Source organism: Ursus americanus, chromosome 11 (genome assembly GCF_024610735.1).
Source record: "Ursus americanus isolate L20-20 chromosome 11, mUrsAme1.1.p, whole genome shotgun sequence".
Classification (NCBI taxonomy): domain Eukaryota; kingdom Metazoa; phylum Chordata; class Mammalia; order Carnivora; family Ursidae; genus Ursus; species Ursus americanus.
The window spans coordinates 49268754-49288961 of record NC_142137.1 but is presented as its reverse complement, the minus strand read 5'-3'; the positions used below and the strand labels follow the sequence as shown (position 1 = coordinate 49288961).

The 20208-nt window shown below is 42.8% G+C and overlaps 1 protein-coding gene across 2 annotated transcripts in view; it reads left to right on the top strand.

Moving 5' to 3' along the window:
- Positions 1 to 20208, top strand: part of MAP3K5 (mitogen-activated protein kinase kinase kinase 5) — a 191980-nt gene that overhangs the window by 165983 nt on the left and 5789 nt on the right. For both annotated transcript variants that reach the window (XM_087865517.1, XM_045814734.2), the window contains 3 exons: positions 4076 to 4261; positions 7089 to 7194; positions 16259 to 16502. In XM_087865517.1, coding sequence (XP_087721643.1) covers positions 4076 to 4261; positions 7089 to 7194; positions 16259 to 16502 — 536 coding nt within the window. The remainder of the gene's footprint in view (positions 1 to 4075; positions 4262 to 7088; positions 7195 to 16258; positions 16503 to 20208) is intronic.

Below are 20208 nucleotides of genomic sequence, written 5' to 3'. Positions count from 1 at the left end.
CCATGCCTTCTTTCCCACCTTCTGTCTTGGGAAAACAGCTGTGACAGGGGCGTGGCTGGAGGACTCAGGTCAAGTTTGTCTCTCAGTCCAGCCATCTCCCTGTTCTCAGCTGTACTGGGATGTAATGGGGCAAGACTCGCTCTCTTGGCTCTTGTCTCTTTATCTTGAGAGACCCACAAAGTTTCTCTGCTGATGCTGTCACCTTAGCAACTCTCTAATGCCCACCTCTTTTGATCCCATAGGAAGAGTCAAAGGCCACATGTGTGCCAGCAGGGTCTCTGGTACGAGGAGAACTGAGATGAGCACCACCTACACTTTCTGGGAAGACCCTGCGTGGGTCCTAGAGGAGAGCTGCCTCGAGCAGTTCATCTGAGGCCCAGGGAATGGGGGCTCTGGACTGAGGGACAGCCAGGGCTCTGAGCTGGGGTAGGGTGAGCGCTGAGGGTGCAGCACGGGAATCAGGGGAGATGTGGAGGAGACGGGAATGATCTTGAACCGTCAGCTCTCTCTCTTGCCTTCTGCTCACTCTGGTCATTCAAGGCCCAGGGATCGGATGGCGTGAAATAAGAAGGGGAACCAAATTTAGATGGAAGGAGCACCTGGGCAGCAGTTAGAGGTCGTACATTCATTTAACAAATACTTAGTAAGCATCCACTGAATGCCAGGCACTCGTCTCTGTGCTGTGGATATTACAGTGAACAAAACTGGGAAAAAGAAATATCACGGGGAAGCTGGCATTCTAGTGGAGGAAGAAAAACAATAAATATTAATAAATATATAATAGTAGTGGCATATACTGTGACATAGTAATAATAGCAAACCTATAGTAATAATAGTAGTAATAGCAAACATATTCGATATACAGCAATAGTAGCAGACACTTTGTATGGGCCAGGCAATGATCTTAGTATTTCATGCATATTATTAACTCAAGCCTCGTGGAAATAACACTATAGTAATAGTTTTGCACATGAGGACACAGAGGCACAGAGAAGTTGAGTAACTTGTCAAGGCCACACAGCCCTAAGCAGCGGAGTCAGGATTTAGACCCAGACAGTTTGGCTCAGGGTCTGTGTTCCTAAGCACCACCCCACTGTCCTCTCTGGTGACAGCTCCCGGATGGTGACAAGGGCTGGTGGAAACAGGGGAGGGATTGGTGCTTGAAGGGGGGGAAGGAAGGGAAATCACCATTAGCTGCTGTGGAGCGAAGTCTTCTCCGAACTGTGGTCGCTCATGTAAGATGCTTATTTCAGGTCAGAAACACAAAGAACACGGGCATTGCCTAAATCTCATAGCCACCCCAAGGGACATGCTCTTCCGGTACAGAAAGCATCTGCTTGTTTGGGGTTTTTGAAGGTCTGTCAGGCAGGCCTGCCTTGGTGATTGTCAGGGTCCCAGCTGTCGGCACAGAGCCTGGCAAGAGATTTCACATCCATGAGTGTGTTGAAATTCTTTCATTTCGCAATTGGCTAATCCTATTCAATTATCTGTGGCTTCCTGGTTTTTTCAGCACTCCTGCACGTTCTCTATAAAAGGAGAAAGACAAAAAAAATCTTAAAAGCCGCCATCAGAGGGCATGCCTTGGTGCACCAGCGTGAAGGGACCAGTGAGGACCAGAAACTGCGGGTCAGAATCACATGCTGAATCCCGTATCATCCAGTGATAGCAAGGGCCCTTTCTGACTGTCTGGCTAAGGATGCTGTGACATCACGTGGCGGCCTGGTGGTAGAGCGGGTTCCCATGCAGGCTCATGGCCAGCTCTTCCAGCCGACTGAGGCAAGAGAACGCAATGGTTAGGAGCCTGGGCTCAGCCTCAGCTTGCCTCTGCCCGAGGCCTGGCTTTACCATTTAACAGGCTGTGCGATTTGGGCAAGTTGCTTAACTTCTCTGAGGCTGAATTTCCTGATCTATGAAATAAAGGACATGCCAGTGTCTACCTCATGGAGTTTCTGTAAGGAATATCTGAGATCATGAGCAACCGAGAGACTAAGAGTATTTCACAAATGTTAACTATTACTATTGTTGTTGTTATCAAGCAGGCTAATCATAGTCATCGAATCTCTTTTTTTTCTACAACCAGATGGAAATAATTCTTTTTGCTGTATTAAATATCTCTGGATACATCTTTACATTTAAGCCCACCCCCTTTTTTAAGGGGGGAGGGGTGAAGGGAGAGAGAGAATCTCAATCAGGCTCCACGCCCCTAATGGGGGCTCGATCTCACGACCCTGAGATCATGACCTGAGCTGAAATCAAGAGTCAGGCACTTAACCCACTGAGCCACCCTGGCACCCAAGTCTACCCTTTTCTAACAAGACCAAAAATGCAGTTGGCAGGTCCCCAAACCAGCCCACAAAAGCCCTTTGGACCTGTAGCATCCTTCTGAAGTTCACTCATCATTTCTGAGGAAGTTTAAAGGACAAGGACTAGAGCGCCTTCGCAGCGGAATCTGGGTGGTGCTCTGCTCAGAGAGGCGCGTTGTCAAACGCGACCTTCGGAGGCTGACTCAGACTCCCAGATGCCGGAGATGCTTGTCTGTGTAAGCACGTTCACGAGTGCACGTGAACACAGGAGTTAGAAGAGACGTTAACGATCATGTAAGTGGATGAACTACCCCGGACAGAAAACATTTCCCGGAGCAGACAGCGTTCCTTTGTAGGACAGTGGCACACACATCAGAAAACCAGAAGCAACATGTTCCTCTGTTGTGAAAACAAAGCTAATGTCAAAAAAAAAATGTTTGCTATTTCAACGGCTGGCAAACATGTAACTGATTTTTCACTAAGATAAGCTTCCAATTTCTGAATAACTCACATTTTTCTTCTTGAACATATTTTCATGTTATTATGATATTGCTTGTGAATCTTTACTTTGGGTGTAATTTAGTTGGTGGTAAGAAAAGAAACAAAGTTTATAATTGTTCCCAGTCTCGTTTTAATTCCCTTAATGACAGCTTTCAAGCTTTTCAATATAATCTTGTCTCATGAAAACATAAACAGGAGAGGGAGCTCCCAGATGAAACTATACTGAGGGAGAGAATTTGATGGTACACTGATTGTAATAGAATCCTAAAAATTCTAATTATCACAGCCTGATTGAAGAATTTAGTTTTAACGATGCGGTAACAAAATATACAATAGGAGATTGAAATGAGCATAATAAAAATCTTGTTTCTTAAAGTTAAATGAGGATAAATAACACCCTACCATGTTTCCTTTAGGGAAGCCATGTTCCTTACACAAAGTAGAAGAATTCAACTTGAGAAAGGGAACCTGTTTAAATATCGTATTGTATTTTTAATATCTAAACTTGTCCATTGGTTCATTCTTACAACGAATTACCTCATCAGTGGGTAAGGAATTGTTTCAAGGGTGGAGTTTGAAGTGAGCCCCTTTTGATTGAAAGGCATTGACACTTTAAGGGCAGTTGAAGTTCTGGGGGCACATTGTAGGTAGTAGCCTCACGTATCCGAAGGAGGTGGGGTCCTAAGGAATTCCAACCCTGGTGCCTACCCGAGCCCCACAGAGCAGAAACTTGTGTGTCATTCTCATTACTTCAGGTTCCAAGAGTTTTCAGCTCTGGCTGCTATTGGCCCCCTAGGCGTGCCTTTTCTATTTCTGTCCGTTCCCTTCTCCTCTCCATGTAGATGGTCGTTCTCAACCCCACTGCTTCTGCTCTCCCTTCCTTACAACTAGGGGTACTCTTGCTACTATTCTGTGACTTGTCTCTCTGGGCCGACTTTGAGCTTAAGTTCTTATGGCTCATTGCCTCATCTCTCTTTAGTTCCCCATTAAAATTTCTGAGAGGTACTGCCTCCGCCTGTCCCTGTTTGGGGAAAGCTCTGTATACCTGAGTAAATCAGAGCTATTGGCCGACATGTGGGGTAGGTACCCTTCCTCCCAAAGTCTGACTATTTCTTGGGTGGTTGATGGGGCTGGTGGGGCATAGAGTTCAACTATGGTGTTTTTCCTTTCGTGGGGGTGTTTTGAATCCCAGCTGCCAACAGGGGCTGTGGGAATGGCAGGCTCGTGACGAATATGTCTAGCACAGATCAACTGACAGGTTTGATTCACAGGGGGCCGAAGAACCTAAACTCAAATGGGAACATATCACCACCCTCATCGCAAGCCTCAGAGAATTTGTGAGAACCACAGACCGAAAAATCATCGCCACCACACTGTCCAAGCTGAAGCTGGAACTCGACTTCGACAGCCACGGCATTAGCCAAGTCCAGGTGGTGCTCTTCGGTTTTCAAGATGCTGTAAGTAGGACATTTTGCCAGTGTTTTTCCACAAACTCCCAACCAAAATTGGAAAAACAGGATAAAACATGAGTTCTGTTATCTTTTCTTTCTTTAATAATTCCGATGACCTCTTCTTTTTCGATGGTAGGTACATGTGAGCTGGTTGCCTCTCCGTTTCTAGGGAGCAGATTTGTGGTTATGTGTGTGTGTATCCCCGAGTTAGATACCCATGAAATTGAACTCCGTGGGAAATAGCAAAAACTAACCAACATCTCCCATGGCTGACCTCTGTTCTTACGAAGTCAGGTAGCAGGTCACTGTTTTGGTGTCTGTAGCCACAGCACTCTGTTTAGTCGTGCACGTTCTAATTCTGTACGAGAACTGCCATCTAGTGGTCATTGAGGAAAATGCAACCGTGCCGACTGGCATGATCACCGCTGAATAAAACCAGTACTTTTTTTTTCCCCCCACTTTTTCTCTGGTTTCCATATACAACACGTTAAACGTGTTTGCTTAATACACATGAATTCATCACTGAATGAAAATTAATCCACGAGAGACTGCTGAAGGCTCTGCCCTCTCAGATGGAGTTGCTATGCAACACCAAGTGGAAGCCAGTCTTTCAAAAGCCTGGTTCGGCACCGTAGGTGCTCTTCGTGAATGAGACTTATCTGTGGAACTCTGTACCAGAAAAGCCTGAAGCCACTCCTAGAAGGCCCTCGCAGGGTGCGGGAGACTGACAGAGAGTTCCTGGCAGTGCCTCTGGTGTAACTATGAAAGCACTTGGCATGATGATATTTAAATTCCCCACATTAACTCACTGCTAATGTATTTATTTCTCCTGCATAGATGTCTTGACAATTGTATTTGGTGCCTCAAATGATCCCTCATTTAAAGCCAAATTATAATCCTTCAACAGCCACTTGTGTCCTCTGAAACTCGATGTAAGCGCCTTGGTCTTTTTGCTGTACTGTGGACAGGGACAACACTGCTGACTTGACTGAGGTCATGGGTGATGAAAGCAGCTGGCAGCTCCTATCACTAATAATTAAATGCTAAAGGCACACTTCACTGCAACTAGGCAAACCTAACCATCTGCAAATAGAAAGAAATAATTTAGTGATTTTGCACTTGCCCACACATTTGGCTTCCAGCCTAGAGGCTGGAAAACAAATTGGCCAGTAGAATTCAGATTGAGAGTGGTGTAGTTGTAATCGTGGGCCTCGAGCCCAGGTCACTCTTTTCTCCCCACCCCACACACACCTGCTATTGCTCCCTCACCATCCAGGATGGAAATGAACCCAAAGAATGTACCCTGTTTGATGAAGAGCAGGGCATAGTTACAGAGGATCCTTTTCCATCTTCTAAAGTGTGACTCATGAGAGAAATGTTCTCGTTCACTAAATGCTGTACCCTACATTAGCCAAATAAGCAGGCAAATCCTTTAAGAAATGAAGGTACAAGAACAAACTCATTCTGAAAGGATGTCCTGGAACGAGTGTGAGCCTAGCAATGGTTCACTTCCTTTTGGGAGCAACTACTATGAGGAATTCCTCAGACCGAGGAATTCTCCCTTCAAAATGGGATTTGGTGAAGAGAGACCAAGGGCAGGAAGAAGCAACGGGAACTCCAGCTCTTGGCGTGGGTGCTGCTAGGTCACCTTCTCCCTCATGTCTTCTAAATTCTCTGGTCAGGGCCCAGACCTTTTCTTGGAAGGTCGTGTCAACCAACAATTAGTGGAGTTAACCCAAATTTTAAGTAAGTTTTTCTTATGTCTTTATGATAGTGGTTACTTTTTAAAAGATAACACATATGGCTTATACATACAATGGGTTATTATTCACCCTTGAAGAAGAAGGAAGTTCTGACACATTATACCAAGTGAAATAAGCCCATCACAAAAATACCATGTGATTCCACTTACATGAGAGACCTAGAGGAGCCAATTCATAGAGATGGGAAGTAGAATGGTGGTCACCAGGAGCTGGGAGGGGAGGGCAGTGGGGAGTTATTGTTTAACGGGTGTAGAGTTTCAGTTTTGCAAGATGAAAAGAGTTCTAGAGATGGATGGTGATGATGGCTGCACAACAATGTGAATGTACTCAACGCCACTGAACTATATGCTTAAAAGTGGTTAAGGTGGTAAATTTTATGGCATGTGTATTTGACCACAATTAAAAAAAAAAGGTAATGCATGTATTTATTTCAGTGTCTATCTAAATGTGTGAAATAGTATTAGTCACTAAAGAAAGATACCCTTATACTACAGACTTTCAATATGAACAGCCTTTCTGGAATATTCTAGCAGGTTCCTCTCCTGTTTGCCGAGATATAAACAACTGTGGAAAGGAAGATAAGGCACTCGATGTGGCAGATCTGCAGGTAGCACGCACATGCTCATTTCCTGCCTTACCTGCTTTTCCACGTCACCAGAGTAAGCCGAAGCACGTGGTTGTATTAAACATCAGAGTCACAACACTAGAGACCAGTGTTTATTTTTATTTTAAGCCCCTTGGATTCTTTTTTCCTCTTTTACCACCTCCACCATCCAATTTGCAGACATCAGGAAAAGCAGAGGTACCTTGTACCCAAAAAAGAGTCCCAAAGAAGCAACATTTCATTTAATCAGACTGCCTTTGATTCACTCACATGGGGATCACCAGACTTTAATTTGAAGTGGCCATTTTTCATTATTTTCCAGCAACATAAAGAAAAATATTCGCAATTCAAGGTCAAGAAACCCTGTAGTTGTTTTTGTTGACAGAATGTCACCCAGATGCTTGTGTCGTCTAGGTTACTTGCAATTAAAAATTAAAATAGACTAAATGTCACCCTCTTTCTCCAGGTCAATAAAGTTCTTCGGAATCATAATATCAAGCCACACTGGATGTTTGCCTTAGACAGTATCATCCGAAAGGCGGTGCAGACAGCCATTACCATTCTGGTTCCAGGTCAGAACTGTTTAATTACTTTGCAAATATGTAGTGTTTGATATTTTAAATTACTGTTGATCTATCATTTATGGTGTCCTCCTTATTGCCTTTCAGACCAAGTTAGCCTTTTTTTTTTAAATCTTTTTGAAGCCACCAAATCATATTTATCTAGTGCATACAGTCGATGTACACCGAGCCAAATGTTTACTATGGATGAGGAAGAGTGCTTCCTTGTCTTTAAAGAGTGTATTTAGATATGGAGAGAAAGAGAAAATTATGCAGGTGGCCCAAATACATACGCATTTCAATATACAGATATTTGTGCCCACAAAACACACTCTCGTGTCCTCCTTTACTGGTGGTTCCCAAACCGGCCAGTGCATTGAGGGATGTCAGGAGCTCTTTAAAATTATAGCTTTCCAAGCCCCATCCCAGACTGCGTGAGTAAGAATCTGCTGGGAAAAAGCCCAGGAATCTGATTTTAATCGAGCTCCCAGGTCATTTTGATCCACAGCCAGGTCTGGAAATCACTGGTCTAGACAGATCCCAGCTATGTTTGCAGTGAGGTACAAAAGGGGTAGTGTTGATGAAACAGTTTTATGGAGTGAGAGACGCATTCATACTCTAAGGCAAACTTCCAAAGTACTTTGATAGTGTACTCACTAATACCAAGTTTTAAGCAAAGCTCTTCCATCCTGTATGTGTGGGAGTGCATGTGTGTGTGTGTGTGTGTGTGTGTGTAGAGATGATAGGTAGATAGATAAACAGATTTAGATACATAAATTAGAAATATGTTGTACTGGGGCGCCTGGGTGGCTCAGTCGTTAAGCGTCTGCCTTCGGCTCAGGGCGTGATCCAAGCATTATGGGATCGAGCCCCACATCAGGCTCCTCCGATATGAGCCTGCTTCTTCCTCTCCACTCCCCCTGCTTGTGTTCCCTCTCTTACTGCCTGTCGCTCTCTCTGTCAAATAAATAAATAAAATCTTAAAAAAAAAAAAAGAAATATGTTGTACTAATTTATACATGTATTATAAAGCAGTCTGAAGTAGAAATTTAAAAAGATTAGATAATGAAGTATCTTAAAATTTAGGTTATTTACAGATGGTACCACAAACAGGTCATCACCAATCCTTCTAAGTTCTGGAATTCCCTCTCTTCTCTCAGAACACCTTGATTGATTTGAGAGTGAGGGCACCTGTGTCAAACTTTATATGAAACCTCAGTGAAGACTGACTTATTTCCTTCTTCTGTAAGAAAGAAATATAGGAAGTTGTAATCGTCCCAAACATGTTGGTCCTCTATGTGGGGCACACCTCTACCCCTCATCCCTCTTGTCCTGTTCCTTCTCATTCTTCAGGTCTCAGTTTAAAAGATGCCTCCTCAGCGTGTCCTGACCCACCACAAAGTCTAAAGTAGGCTCACTGTTAGTTCTGTCGTCGTGGAAATGTGACGCTTGCCACACAATTTGAAAGTACCTTTGTTTTCTTGTCTCACGGCTATTTCCCTCACCAGAGGGTAATCTTGTCTGCTTTATTCCGTGCAAAGCATATTGTCCAACACAGTGCCTGTAAAACAGTAGACCCCTGATAAATATTAGTTGAACAATACGTAAATGAGTTTCACCTGATTATAACAAATGAGGGTAGAAAATTTGCATAACTGAGAAAAAATTCTACAGAGACAATGAAACACGTAATTAGTGGTTGGATGTGAACCTAGGGAAGGTAATGCTACTGTAAACCTAATGTAATGCTCTAACGAAGTTAAAAGATTCTTGTATTTGGGGGATTTATCATCGGGATAAGCTTGAATGTGAGGAACCCTACGGGGGCTATATATTCAAAAGATAGGAGGTGTGAAAGGGAATAGGTGTGTCTTAGTGAAAGGGATAGGTATAGGCATAAGTTAAACACCGTAGCAACCTAAATGAGCAAAGGAGAGAGGGATTATACTCTGAAATATTTAAATAGCATATAAATGATCTGTTAATCTAATTTTTTGAAACGTCTCTCTAAAAATGGATTACCTAAATACAATGGATTATATCCTGGAATAGAAAAAAAAGCAGTGAAAAACTTGTGTAATCTGAATAAAGTCTGTAGTTTAGTTAATAGTATTGTAGCAATGTTAATTTCTTAGTTTTGATGAGTATACCAGTCATATTAAGCTGTATTAGGGGGAACTGGAAGGTATATGGGAATTCTCTGTATGACCTTTGCAATGTTTCTGTAAATCTAATATTCTTCCAAAATCGGAAGTTTAAAAATCACACTGATGATCGTATTGTAATTGAAGCACTGGTAAATTTGGGTAAAGTGCAGAGAGGCACGTCTTCTGCTCAGATGCGTGTCCCAGGGTGGGGGGCAGGGTGTGAGTGCTGCTTTCGCCCAACCCTGTGTGTGGAACAAGGCATGTTCTTCATGAAAAGGGTTTGCTAAGGAAAGCTATTTGTCCCTCCACTGTGAAATTGGTTTCTTTGAGGCCACTAGGAGTCCCAGATGAAAACCAAAATCACTGTTTGTAAGTATTTTTTTTTTTAAGTAGAAATTTGGAAGAGAATTACTGGAGAAAGTATTTTTTATATTCCTCCCAGGATAGGGGAAGACCATATGCATTTGTATACCAATCTATAGGTGATGAAATGTGCGAACGACAGGAATGGATTTCAAGCACTTGAGAGTTCCATCTAATTTCTGAATGTCCCTAAAGATTTGGTATATAATTGAGATTCAAAGATACTCAAACATTCAAACAAACATTAAAAATGCCTATCTTCATCTTCCCCTGATAAAAATTCCTTCTAGGTAACAAAACACTACAATTAGCCTACCAAATTTTGAAAGACATGCTGAAGAAAACCACAAATTTAAAAGTATGCCATCATCAGTTTATACATGTCCTAGGTCTGTCCGCAGAGAGGATCCAGATCTTAGTATCTAAACACCATTCTCCAATAAAGGAATCAGTGCTCCCTGGAGAGACGGTTGATTCCAGGCCTGGGACAGCAAAAACACACAGGAGCCTAGAACGTCCTGTGATGCCAAAAAGGATGGAGGTTTTTGAAAGGACACTGGAGACCACACCCACTGGAAGGAGCTCCCAAAAATCTGAGCCAGAACAATTTGAACAATAAAATAAAATGATAGCCTTGGGTTATAGTACATAGAATAAACTAAATATCTATAAGTCTATACTGATATAAATAATTGAATAAATAAGTATATGGAAGAAAAGAGCCAGGTCTTTGTTATAGAATTCCAGTTAACAAATGTAGAAGGTATGAGGGAAATAGACAGTCACCATTAGGCAAACACCACAGTAATAATTCTTGCAGGCAGAAAGCATTGATGGCTGTTAAAATTAGTAGGCAAAAGAGTAACGAGAAACAGGATATCTGAATGGCCACACAGTATCTACCCACAAGATGTTACTAATTTCAAAGGGAAAACAGTAACGTTACAGTGTTTTGAAAAAACCGGCAGACACCTCCTGTACCAAATGATCCAGGTCGGCGTCGCTAGGAGTAAGACACGTCATCATCCTGTACCTCCTGATGTGATTCACTTAGCAGAGCACAGCATCACCTTTGTGCTATTCTTGCCAGAAATACATAGCCTCCACCTCTTCATGACAAGACATTGGTGAGCCCCACACGAGGGTCGTAGTACAAAATAACTGACCAGTACTTGAAAGTGCGGAGGTCGTGGGAGACAAAGAAATGCCTGGGTACTGTCTCAGACTGGAAGAGACTAAGGAGACATGATAACCAAATTGCAGTGTGGGATTCTGATGCAGAACAAGGGCATCAGGGGCAGCTGGGTGGCTCAGCCAGTTAAGCATCTGCCTTCGGCTCGGGTCATGATCCCGGGGTCCTGGATCCAGCCCCACGTCGGGCTCCCTGCTCAGCCAGGAGCCTGCTTCTCCCTCTCCTCCGTCTGCCACTCCCCCTGCTTGTGCTCTCTCTCTCTGTCAAATAAATAAATAAAATCTTAAAAAGCAAACAAACAAATAAACAACAACAACAAACAAGGGCATCAGTGGGAAACCTGGTGAAATTCAACGAGGTCTGTAAATTACTTCGCGGTATGATAGCAATGTCAATTTCCTGGGTTGGGTCCTGGCGGCACAGTTGTAGAGGACGTCAGGTTTAGGGCAAGCTGCTGAAGGGTATAAGGGAACTCTCTGTACCATTTTTGCAACTTTTTTGTTATTATAGCATTATTTCAAAAATAAAAAGTAAAAAATTAAAAAGTGTTCAATCTTTCTGCCCGAAAGAACACACAGAACAGAGAGTACAGTGCAAGCCCCTTAAGAGTTTTTTTCCTCAGGCTCTTTTCTCACTTGTCATCAGGAATCAGCCTTGCCATGATTGGCAACACTGAGTATCTGTTGTTACAGTCTGGCTGCCGGTGACCAGATGGAGAAATGCTGAGCGTAGAGGCCATGTTGTCAGTGCCAAGAGAAAATTGATACTGTAGGCATACTAACTCCATTAACAATAATTTTTAATGCTGAAGCACTTGATATTATTACCCGTTCAGCTGAACTACTCATGTACCCGGTGTCCACATTAAAGTAAAATGACCAGTAAATGATGGTACAGCGTTCTGTACCATCTGAGTGTAAGACAGGAGTCATACTCTGCACTGACAAGGATTGTGATCTTCCTTGGTATCAGAAATACCCTGTGTTAAAGAAGCTTGGTCAACTTATTTTCCTCTGCAGAAAGAACCAATTGGGGTGGTGGCTGAGGGTAGGGAAGTGGGAATAGTATTGTTTGATCCCATCTTGCTGTATTGGAAACATGTACCAGCTCTAGATCCCCACACATGGGCTTAAATATCACCTGCTCATTACAGCACCACCCCCACCCCATCTCCCCTCCCCTCAGTCCGCTGCTGGGTCCCTGCTTTAATCCTGACACTTGGCTCTCTCCTGACAGTCCGTTCTGCCTTCCATTCTCCTCAGGGGGCTCAGGACCACCATTTGAACTTCTTTCTCTCAAACGTCTCTGCCCCTTTCCCCACCAAGCAAGGCATTTCCCTCCAGAATCCTGCTTAGGAATCCATCCATGAGTAAACCACCACTGAATTTAGTTATTGCAAATGTGCTTTATTTACCTCTTAGCATTCTTTTTTTAAAGATTTTATTGATTCATTTGAGAGAGAGAGAGAGCGCAGAAGGGGGAGCAGCAGGCAGAGGGAGAAGCAGGCTCCCCGTGGAGCAGGGAGCCCAGTGTGGGGCTCCATCCCGGTACCCTGGGATCACAGCCTGACCTGGGATCAGCCTAACCGACTGAGCCACCCAGGGGCCCCAACCTCTTAGCATTCTTAATACATGCCCTTGTGAGTTATGTATGTAGCTAGGTGTATGACTGAGATCATCTAAGATATTTTTAGCTGCATTAATCTGTGCTTATAATTTCATGTCATCTTTGAACACGCTTTCATGGCTCTTCGATATATTCCTTCTAGGCTGTTTAGATTTTTACCTCTTTGAGGACAAAGAACAGAGGCATACTGCATATTTTACAGTGTGGAATTTGGTGATGTATACTCAGGGAGCCGCCACGGAAGACCAAAATAAGAAAGTATTGCGTTTGCTTACACTTTTCTACTTTCTTTCGAATTATTTAAGAGACTTTTTCAGTCGTTTATACATACTTAAAATGATAAAGTGTACAGAGTTAGGGCTATATAAGGGGATATTTAAATAGAATAATAAATATCAGAAAGTTTCCTTCCCCAAAAGTCAGAGGATAGTCAACAGCACAACAAAACTTTTTCATTGTTTTTAAAATTTCAGTTTGGATACTATAAAAGAAATTTAAGAATAATTTTAGAAAAATTTAAAAGGCTAATCTTATGTTCTAACTTAAGCTAGAATTACACTTTCTTACATTATTTTTTCTTGTTTTTTTAAACTTATTTATTTATTTATTTTAGAGGTAGGGGGAGGGCAAAGGAAGAGGGGGAGAGAGAATCTCAAGCAGACCCCAGCTGGGTGCAGAGCCAGGTGCAGGGCTCCATCTCAGGACCCTGAGATCATGACCTGAGCTGAAATCAAGAGTTGGATGCTTAACTGACTGAGCCACCCAGGTGCCCCTAAATGATTTGTAAAGTAAGATTTTTAAAAATTATTTTGGGGGGGGCGCCTGGGTAGCGCAGTCGTTAAGCGTCTGCCTTCGGCTCAGGGCTTGATCCCAGCGTTCTGGGATTGAGCCCCACGTTGGGCTTCTCCGTTAGGAGCCTGCTTCTTCCTCTCCCACTCCCCCTGCTTGTGTTCCCTCTCTCGCTGGCTGTCTCTGTCAGATAAATAAAATCTTTAAAAAACAAATTATTTTGTTCCCTTATATACAAATCATCCTAGTAGTATAAGTCTTCCATTCTGTCAACCTTTTCTTGAGAGGCTAATACGTCCTAACCTGTGTACTGGGTTCCGGGTTTGCAAAAGTTAAACACCTGATTTTGAGACCCTCCTACTATAGATGAGTTAGGAAATGGAATTTTGGAAAGAGATAACGTAGAAGGCAGAGTAGAGGTGGAGCTTGGTTAACCTTAAGAGATGAAGGACAAGGATGTGGAGAAATGAGAACCCTGGTATACTGTTGGTGAGATTATCAAACAATGCAGCCACCATGGAAAATAGCATAATAGCTCCTCAAAAAATTTAAAACTATAATTATCATACAATCCAGCAGTTCCTCTTCTGGATATATATCCAAACAAAGGATTGAAAGCAGGATCTCAAAGAGAGATTTGCACACCCACACTCATAACAGCATTACTTACAATAAACCAAGAGGTGGAACCAACACAAGTATCCACTGATGAATGATAAACGAAATGTGGTCTATACGTGCAAGGGAATATTATTCAGCCTTAAAAAGGAAGGAAATTCTGATACATGCTACAGCATGGATGAATCTTCAGGAAATTATGCTAAGTGAAGTAATAAGCCGTCTCAAAAAGACAAACACTGAATAACTCTCCTTACAGGCGGTAACTCCAGTAGTCAAACTCACAGAAACAGAAAGTAGAATGGTGGTGCCAAGGCCAGGGGTAGGGGGGATGGGGAGTTGGTGTTTCATGGCTATAGAGTTTCAGTTTTGCAAGATGAAACTTACAAAAGTTTGCAACTTTAAAACTAGCCCTGGAGAGTGGCTCAGTACGATATAAATTTACTCAACACTACTGAACTGGGTACTTAGAAATGGTGAAAGTGGTAAATTTTATGTCATGTATTTTTTTACTACAGTAAAAAGTAAGAAAAATAATAGACAAAGAGAGATCAAGGAAGTCAGAACTACATAAACCTGGCCCCCGAAGAAGGGCACCCTGATTTTTGTTATGAGCAAGATGAGGAGTTGTTTTTTTTTTAATGGTTGAATCTGGAATTCCTGCCCAGCAAGAATATCTAGCAAGTGCTGGATGTCACAGGGTCAGGGCTAGAAGTACTTAACGTTGATAGATTTCAAGGACTTAACTATGGAGAGTAAGTAGAAATATAAAAAAGTAAAGGGTAGAATTCCAGGTTCCAGCTTTTAAGGAGCTGATGGTAGATTAAAAAAAAAAAAAAAAAGATCTGAAGAGAAGCAGCAGCCAGAGATTTAGAGGAAAATACCATACCCAGGTCCAGTAAGGTAAGGAAAGAAAAGTTACCTGGAGGATTTGTTAACTAGTCAGCCTTGGGCTGCTTTGCCCTGGTGGCTAGATGGGTGGTGGGATGGGGTCTTCTGTCACTCCCCCTGGAGCCGTCTCCCCATCCAGGGACTCTTAACCTGTGGGTTCACGGACTCTCTGGACAGGCTTCAGGGAGTCTGTGAGCCCTCGGGATAGCGAGGCAAAATGTTGTGTGAATGTGCTTTTCTTCAGCCGAGACTCTCCGTGGCTTTCATCGTGTGCCACAGCATATGGAGTGAAGAGCTGGTATTTCTGCTACCCTGATTTCACTTAGATGATGAGTGTAATCCCTATGTCTAGTCCATTTTGAGAACATAATCACAATTTATAGTATTGTTTTCTATGGGAAGATATCATCCCAGTTGTGAAGTGACACGCAGATGAAGTCATGCGATGTATTTAAGTTGGCGATTATAACATTTGCGCTTTAAATTTCAGTGATTAGTCAACAGGGTAGAGTAGGACTCACACTAAGAATCAATCCAATAGTCAAAAAGAGTCTTACTAGAGTGAATATAAGCACATGTGGCATTTTCAGGACCGCCTCCTTTCCTTTACACTCTGACCGTTACGGGCAAAAAGTATTCTGTGTATTTACTTTTATTTAGATACTCTCACTATATCTCAGTTTCCTCATTTCTAAGTGAGTTAATACTTGCCAGATATTGTATAATATAAAAAATGAATTTTACTTGTATAAACAAATGTTTATATTAACAGGTTTTTACATAACTGCCTTTCTGATTTTAGCATTTTCCCACATACCTTTTTTTTTTTTTTTTTTTGTCAGAGAGAGAGAGCACAAGCAGGGGGAGCAGCAGGCAGAGGGAAAAGCAGGCTCTTTGCTGAGCAAGGAGCCTGATGCAGGACTCGATCCCAGGACCCTGGGATCATGACCTGAGCCAAAGGCAGACACTTAACCGACTGAGCCACCGAGGCTTCCCCCACATATCTTTTTTTTTAAATTTTGTTTATTTACTTGAGAGAGATCGATAGCAAGCACGAGCAAGGGGAGAGGCAGAGAGAGAGAAGCAGACTCCGCACTGAGCAGGGAACCTGATGTGGGGCTCCATCCCAGGATCCTGGGATCATAACCTGAGCTAAAGGTAGACGTTTAACCAACTGAGCCATCCAGCTGCCCTTCCCCACATATCTTCTGTGTGGTGTGGCCATTTTTCTTCTGTTTTGAATTAGGTCATTCTGAGTCAATACATCCTGTGAATTTTGCAGATTCACTGGGAGAAAAACTGTAAATCAATGCCCAGAAATCCATCCCTACGTTTGGAAAACCGGTTTGGAATACATATCTTACTGATAGTAGGGGAGAGGACATTCATGTCGGAAGAAATTAAAGCAGTCCTATTTTATTAACACTGTTGTTGATGTTATGTCTAACAGAACTGAGGCCCCATTTCAGCCTCGCATCTGAGAGTGATACCGCTGATCAAGAAGACTTGGATGCAGAAGATGACCATGAGGAACGGCCTTCCAACCAAACTATCCGAAGACCTCATGCTGTCATTGAAGATGCTGTGGCTACCTCAGGGGTGAGCACACTCAGTTCTACTGTATCCCACGACTCCCAAAATGCTCACCGGTCCCTCAATGTGCAACTTGGAAGGATGAAAATAGAAACTAATAGGTAAGTCCTATTCTGATGTGGGTGGGGTTCCTTTCCCTTACTTTTATATAAGTGCATGTGTGTTGCCTCTATTTTAAAGTTTGGTCCACAGATGGGGCACCTGGGTGGCTCAGTCAGTTAAGCACCCAACTCTTGATTTAGGCTCGGGTCATGATCTCACGGTCGTGAGGTCAAGCCCCTCATTGGGCTCTGCATTGAGAGTGGAGCCTGCTAAAGATTTTCTCTCTCCGTCTCTCTCTTCCGCACCCCCCCCAAAAGTAAAGTTTGATCTTGAGAATACAAAATGATTCCTTTATCCCATTCACGTAACTTGGTTTGATAATCTTCCTTTATTAAACAAGAGAGATTTGTCTTAGTCTCTTTAGACAAAATCGTTTTCCGCTTCTACCAATTCAAGCCTTGGTCAGCACCGTTCTTTTATCCCTGCTTTATCTCAAGTACACTGAGATTTTCAAAGTAGTTGTAACTTCAGAAACTGTCTTGGACACAGACTCAGAGCAGCGTGTACCATCCCAGAAACACTGAAAGACAGAAAATCCATGTTCTTGAAAGCCTATGATTTGGAATATCAAGTTCTTTTAGAAGAGGAAGATCTCTGTTCTTGAGAATAAATTTAGTGGTGCTAAAGCTTTGCTTTTCCAAAAAGAGCCCTGAAAGGATGATCAGTTGACCACATTTATGATCCTATTTTATTTTGAATATGCTCTGTCATATCTGGACTTTAATTTTTCTTTGAGAATTTGGTGACATAGAATCCACATGATCAGGTTATTAAGTGAAGAGTAAATATTTCCTGTTCTTCACAGATATTGGCACAGTTCAAGGTCTGAGTCTATGATTTATAGCTTCCTGTGCTGGCTACAGTTGACACGTGAGCAACTGACTTTACGACTCTGGGTTTATAGTGAAACCTTTTTTGGGGGGGGGGGGGTGAATCAACAACAGTTGTTCAAATATTTAGTTAAAAATCTTGTTCACCAGGAAGATAAAACATATTTTATTTCTTGTCATAAGTTTTTAAAGTTAAGCTTGAATACCAAGCTTAGTACAAGTAGTACAAAGCCCATCTTATATTCAGAAACATGAATTCTGGCTGCATGATTGAGTAAATCCGTACATATCATCTATGATTTGCATAGAGAAATCTTTCTGAATCAGGGGAAATGGCTTTCAGACTTCCACATCCTGGAAGTCTGTCCTCAGAAACCCAGCTCTTACTTGGCATCTCTAGTACTTAGTGAAAGAATTTGTGTCTTTCCTCTTCTGAGACTTCTGTGGAAATCCTTGGTGTCCCTCATTTCCCCTTCTTCTCAAGCAATACCCCAGTCATGACACTGCATCCATTATAGTAGGTGTTAACTTTAGTCCTATTTTTTAGTTTACTCTGTCACCCAATCTTAGATGGAGTTGTTTTTTATACCCCCCTCTGATCTCTGGAGGAGGAATGTTCGCTTGTCACTATTTGGGTCTGACCCCCAACTCCTCCTCCACCCACGGTCAGAATTACACAGGGAGTAAAGCTACTTTATTTACCAATGAGCTGGTGTGTTTGTTTCTCTGGCCCTCAAACCTTCTGTCTATATACCCTGGCTTGTGTCGACAGAACCCGCCTCTGCCGAGTGCCGCCTTTCCCTTCTCTCCTTGGACCATTGGAGTCGCCCCGTTTTCCATCCTGTCCCGCCCTCTGTCTGCCGCGCGTGCGCCATCTGCAGGCCGGAGGGGCTGCCCTGCCGAGGGCCGCTGCCCGCATCTCTGTTGGGAGGGCTACGACTTGCCCTATTTCTTTATTGTTATTGCATTTTTTACAACAGCCCACATTCATGTTTTTTTCTCTACATATTTACCCTTACATCTGTGACAGCTACAGGATTATGAGCCTCCTTTTCCTGTTTCTAGTAATATCTCCCACAGCTCCTCCCCGTCGCCCCCAGAGAAAGGACAACATTCACCTCACGCATGATGTAAAAAAAAAAGGGCAGCTGCCTCCGTTCTGGTACTAAGCACCAGAAATGAGAGACTGGTCTTGTCTGTATCATTTTCAGTTGAATATTGCGTGATATATAGAAGTTCATGCATTGCAGGGGTGCCTGGGGGGCTCAGTGGAGTGAGCATCCCACTCATGACCATGAGGTCATCATCTCAGGGTCCTGAGATCGAGTTCCACGTCAGGCTCCGCGCGCAGAGGGGAGTCGGCTTGGAGATGCTCTACCTGTGCCCCTCCCCCCCCCACTCTCTCTCTCTCCCTCTCTCTCTCTCTACAATAAATAAACAGGGGACACCTGGGTGGCTCAGTCGGTTAAGCATCTGCCTTCTGCTCAGGTCCTGATCCCAGAGTCCTGGGATTGAGTCCCACTCCCTGCTCAGCAGAGAGCCTGCTTCTCCCTCTCCCTCTGCCAGCCATTCCACCTGCTTGTGCTTGCTCTCTCTCTCTCTCCCTCTCTCTGTCAAATAAATAAATAAAATCTTTTTTAAAAGTTTTAAAAAAATTAAAAAATAGAATAAAATGAATAAATCTTTTAAAAAAGTTCATACACTGCAAAATAAACTTACAGGAAGTGTTAGTGTGTTTTTAGGAAGGCTATAGCCCTCATGTTAGAAATCTTAAGCTTATGTTTAGATAATCACTAATGAAGGTAAATCAGGTTTATCCAGCTCTTGATTATTAGATCACCAGTAATAATACCAAATAGAGAAAATAACATGGTAGCTTTAGAATGTATATTTTACTTATATTTTGGGGATATTTTACATAAAATGTTCTGGAAATAATTCACTTCACACCAGTGGTTGGGACAGTACTGCGGGACAATAATGCAGAGTTAGCTAAAACCTAACTCACGCAGAGCTGACTGCTTATCTGTCATCCAATTCTGGAATTACCCACCCCCACCCATCTGAGTTAAAAAATTGACCTCAGGGCAGATGCTTGCCAGATTTTTCTGGAACAGAGAGGCAGGCAATTGCCTTAATTTTGAAGAACTAAGCTCTTAACTGAAGGAAAAGTAAAAATAAACTGATGGACTGGGTAAATAAATAATTTTTGAGAGCTAGATTTGGGACAGATGAAGTGGTCTGTCAGTGCTCTGCTTTCACTGTTAAGTTCTGGCTTTTAAAGATAGAAAGAAAATATGTAGTCTAGATACACATAGGTTAAATTCTAGAAAAAGTCACTGTGTTCTTCAAAAAAAAAGAAGTAAGAATATGCCATCACTATTCCATCCATGTAAATCATCAAGGAAGACAAAAATACATCCTAGACCAAGAAATTGCCAGCTTACAAATTCATGCTGAGCTTGCTGTCGGTCTCCTGGAATACCCTTCTTGCTGGAGTGATAAACATCGCCTTCGATCCCGATGCTTACTTTGCTGGTCTTTTTTTTTTTTTTTTAAAGATTTTATTTATTTATTTGACAGAGATAGAGACAGCCAGCGAGAGAGGGAACACAAGCAGGGGGAGTGGGAGAGGAAGAAGCAGGCTCCTAGCGGAGGAGCCCGATGTGGGGCTCGATCCCAGAACGCCGGGATCACGCCCTGAGCCGAAGGCAGACGCTTAACCGCTGTGTTAGGCGCCCCTTACTTTGCTGGTCTTTAAGTAATCTTTCTCAAACCACCTTCTCTGGCCGCCTCTCGAGAGTCTTCCTTTTCGTCCCGCTTCTGCTGCCCACTCTACTCCGATCCTTTCTCCTCAGGGCCTCACATCTCTGTC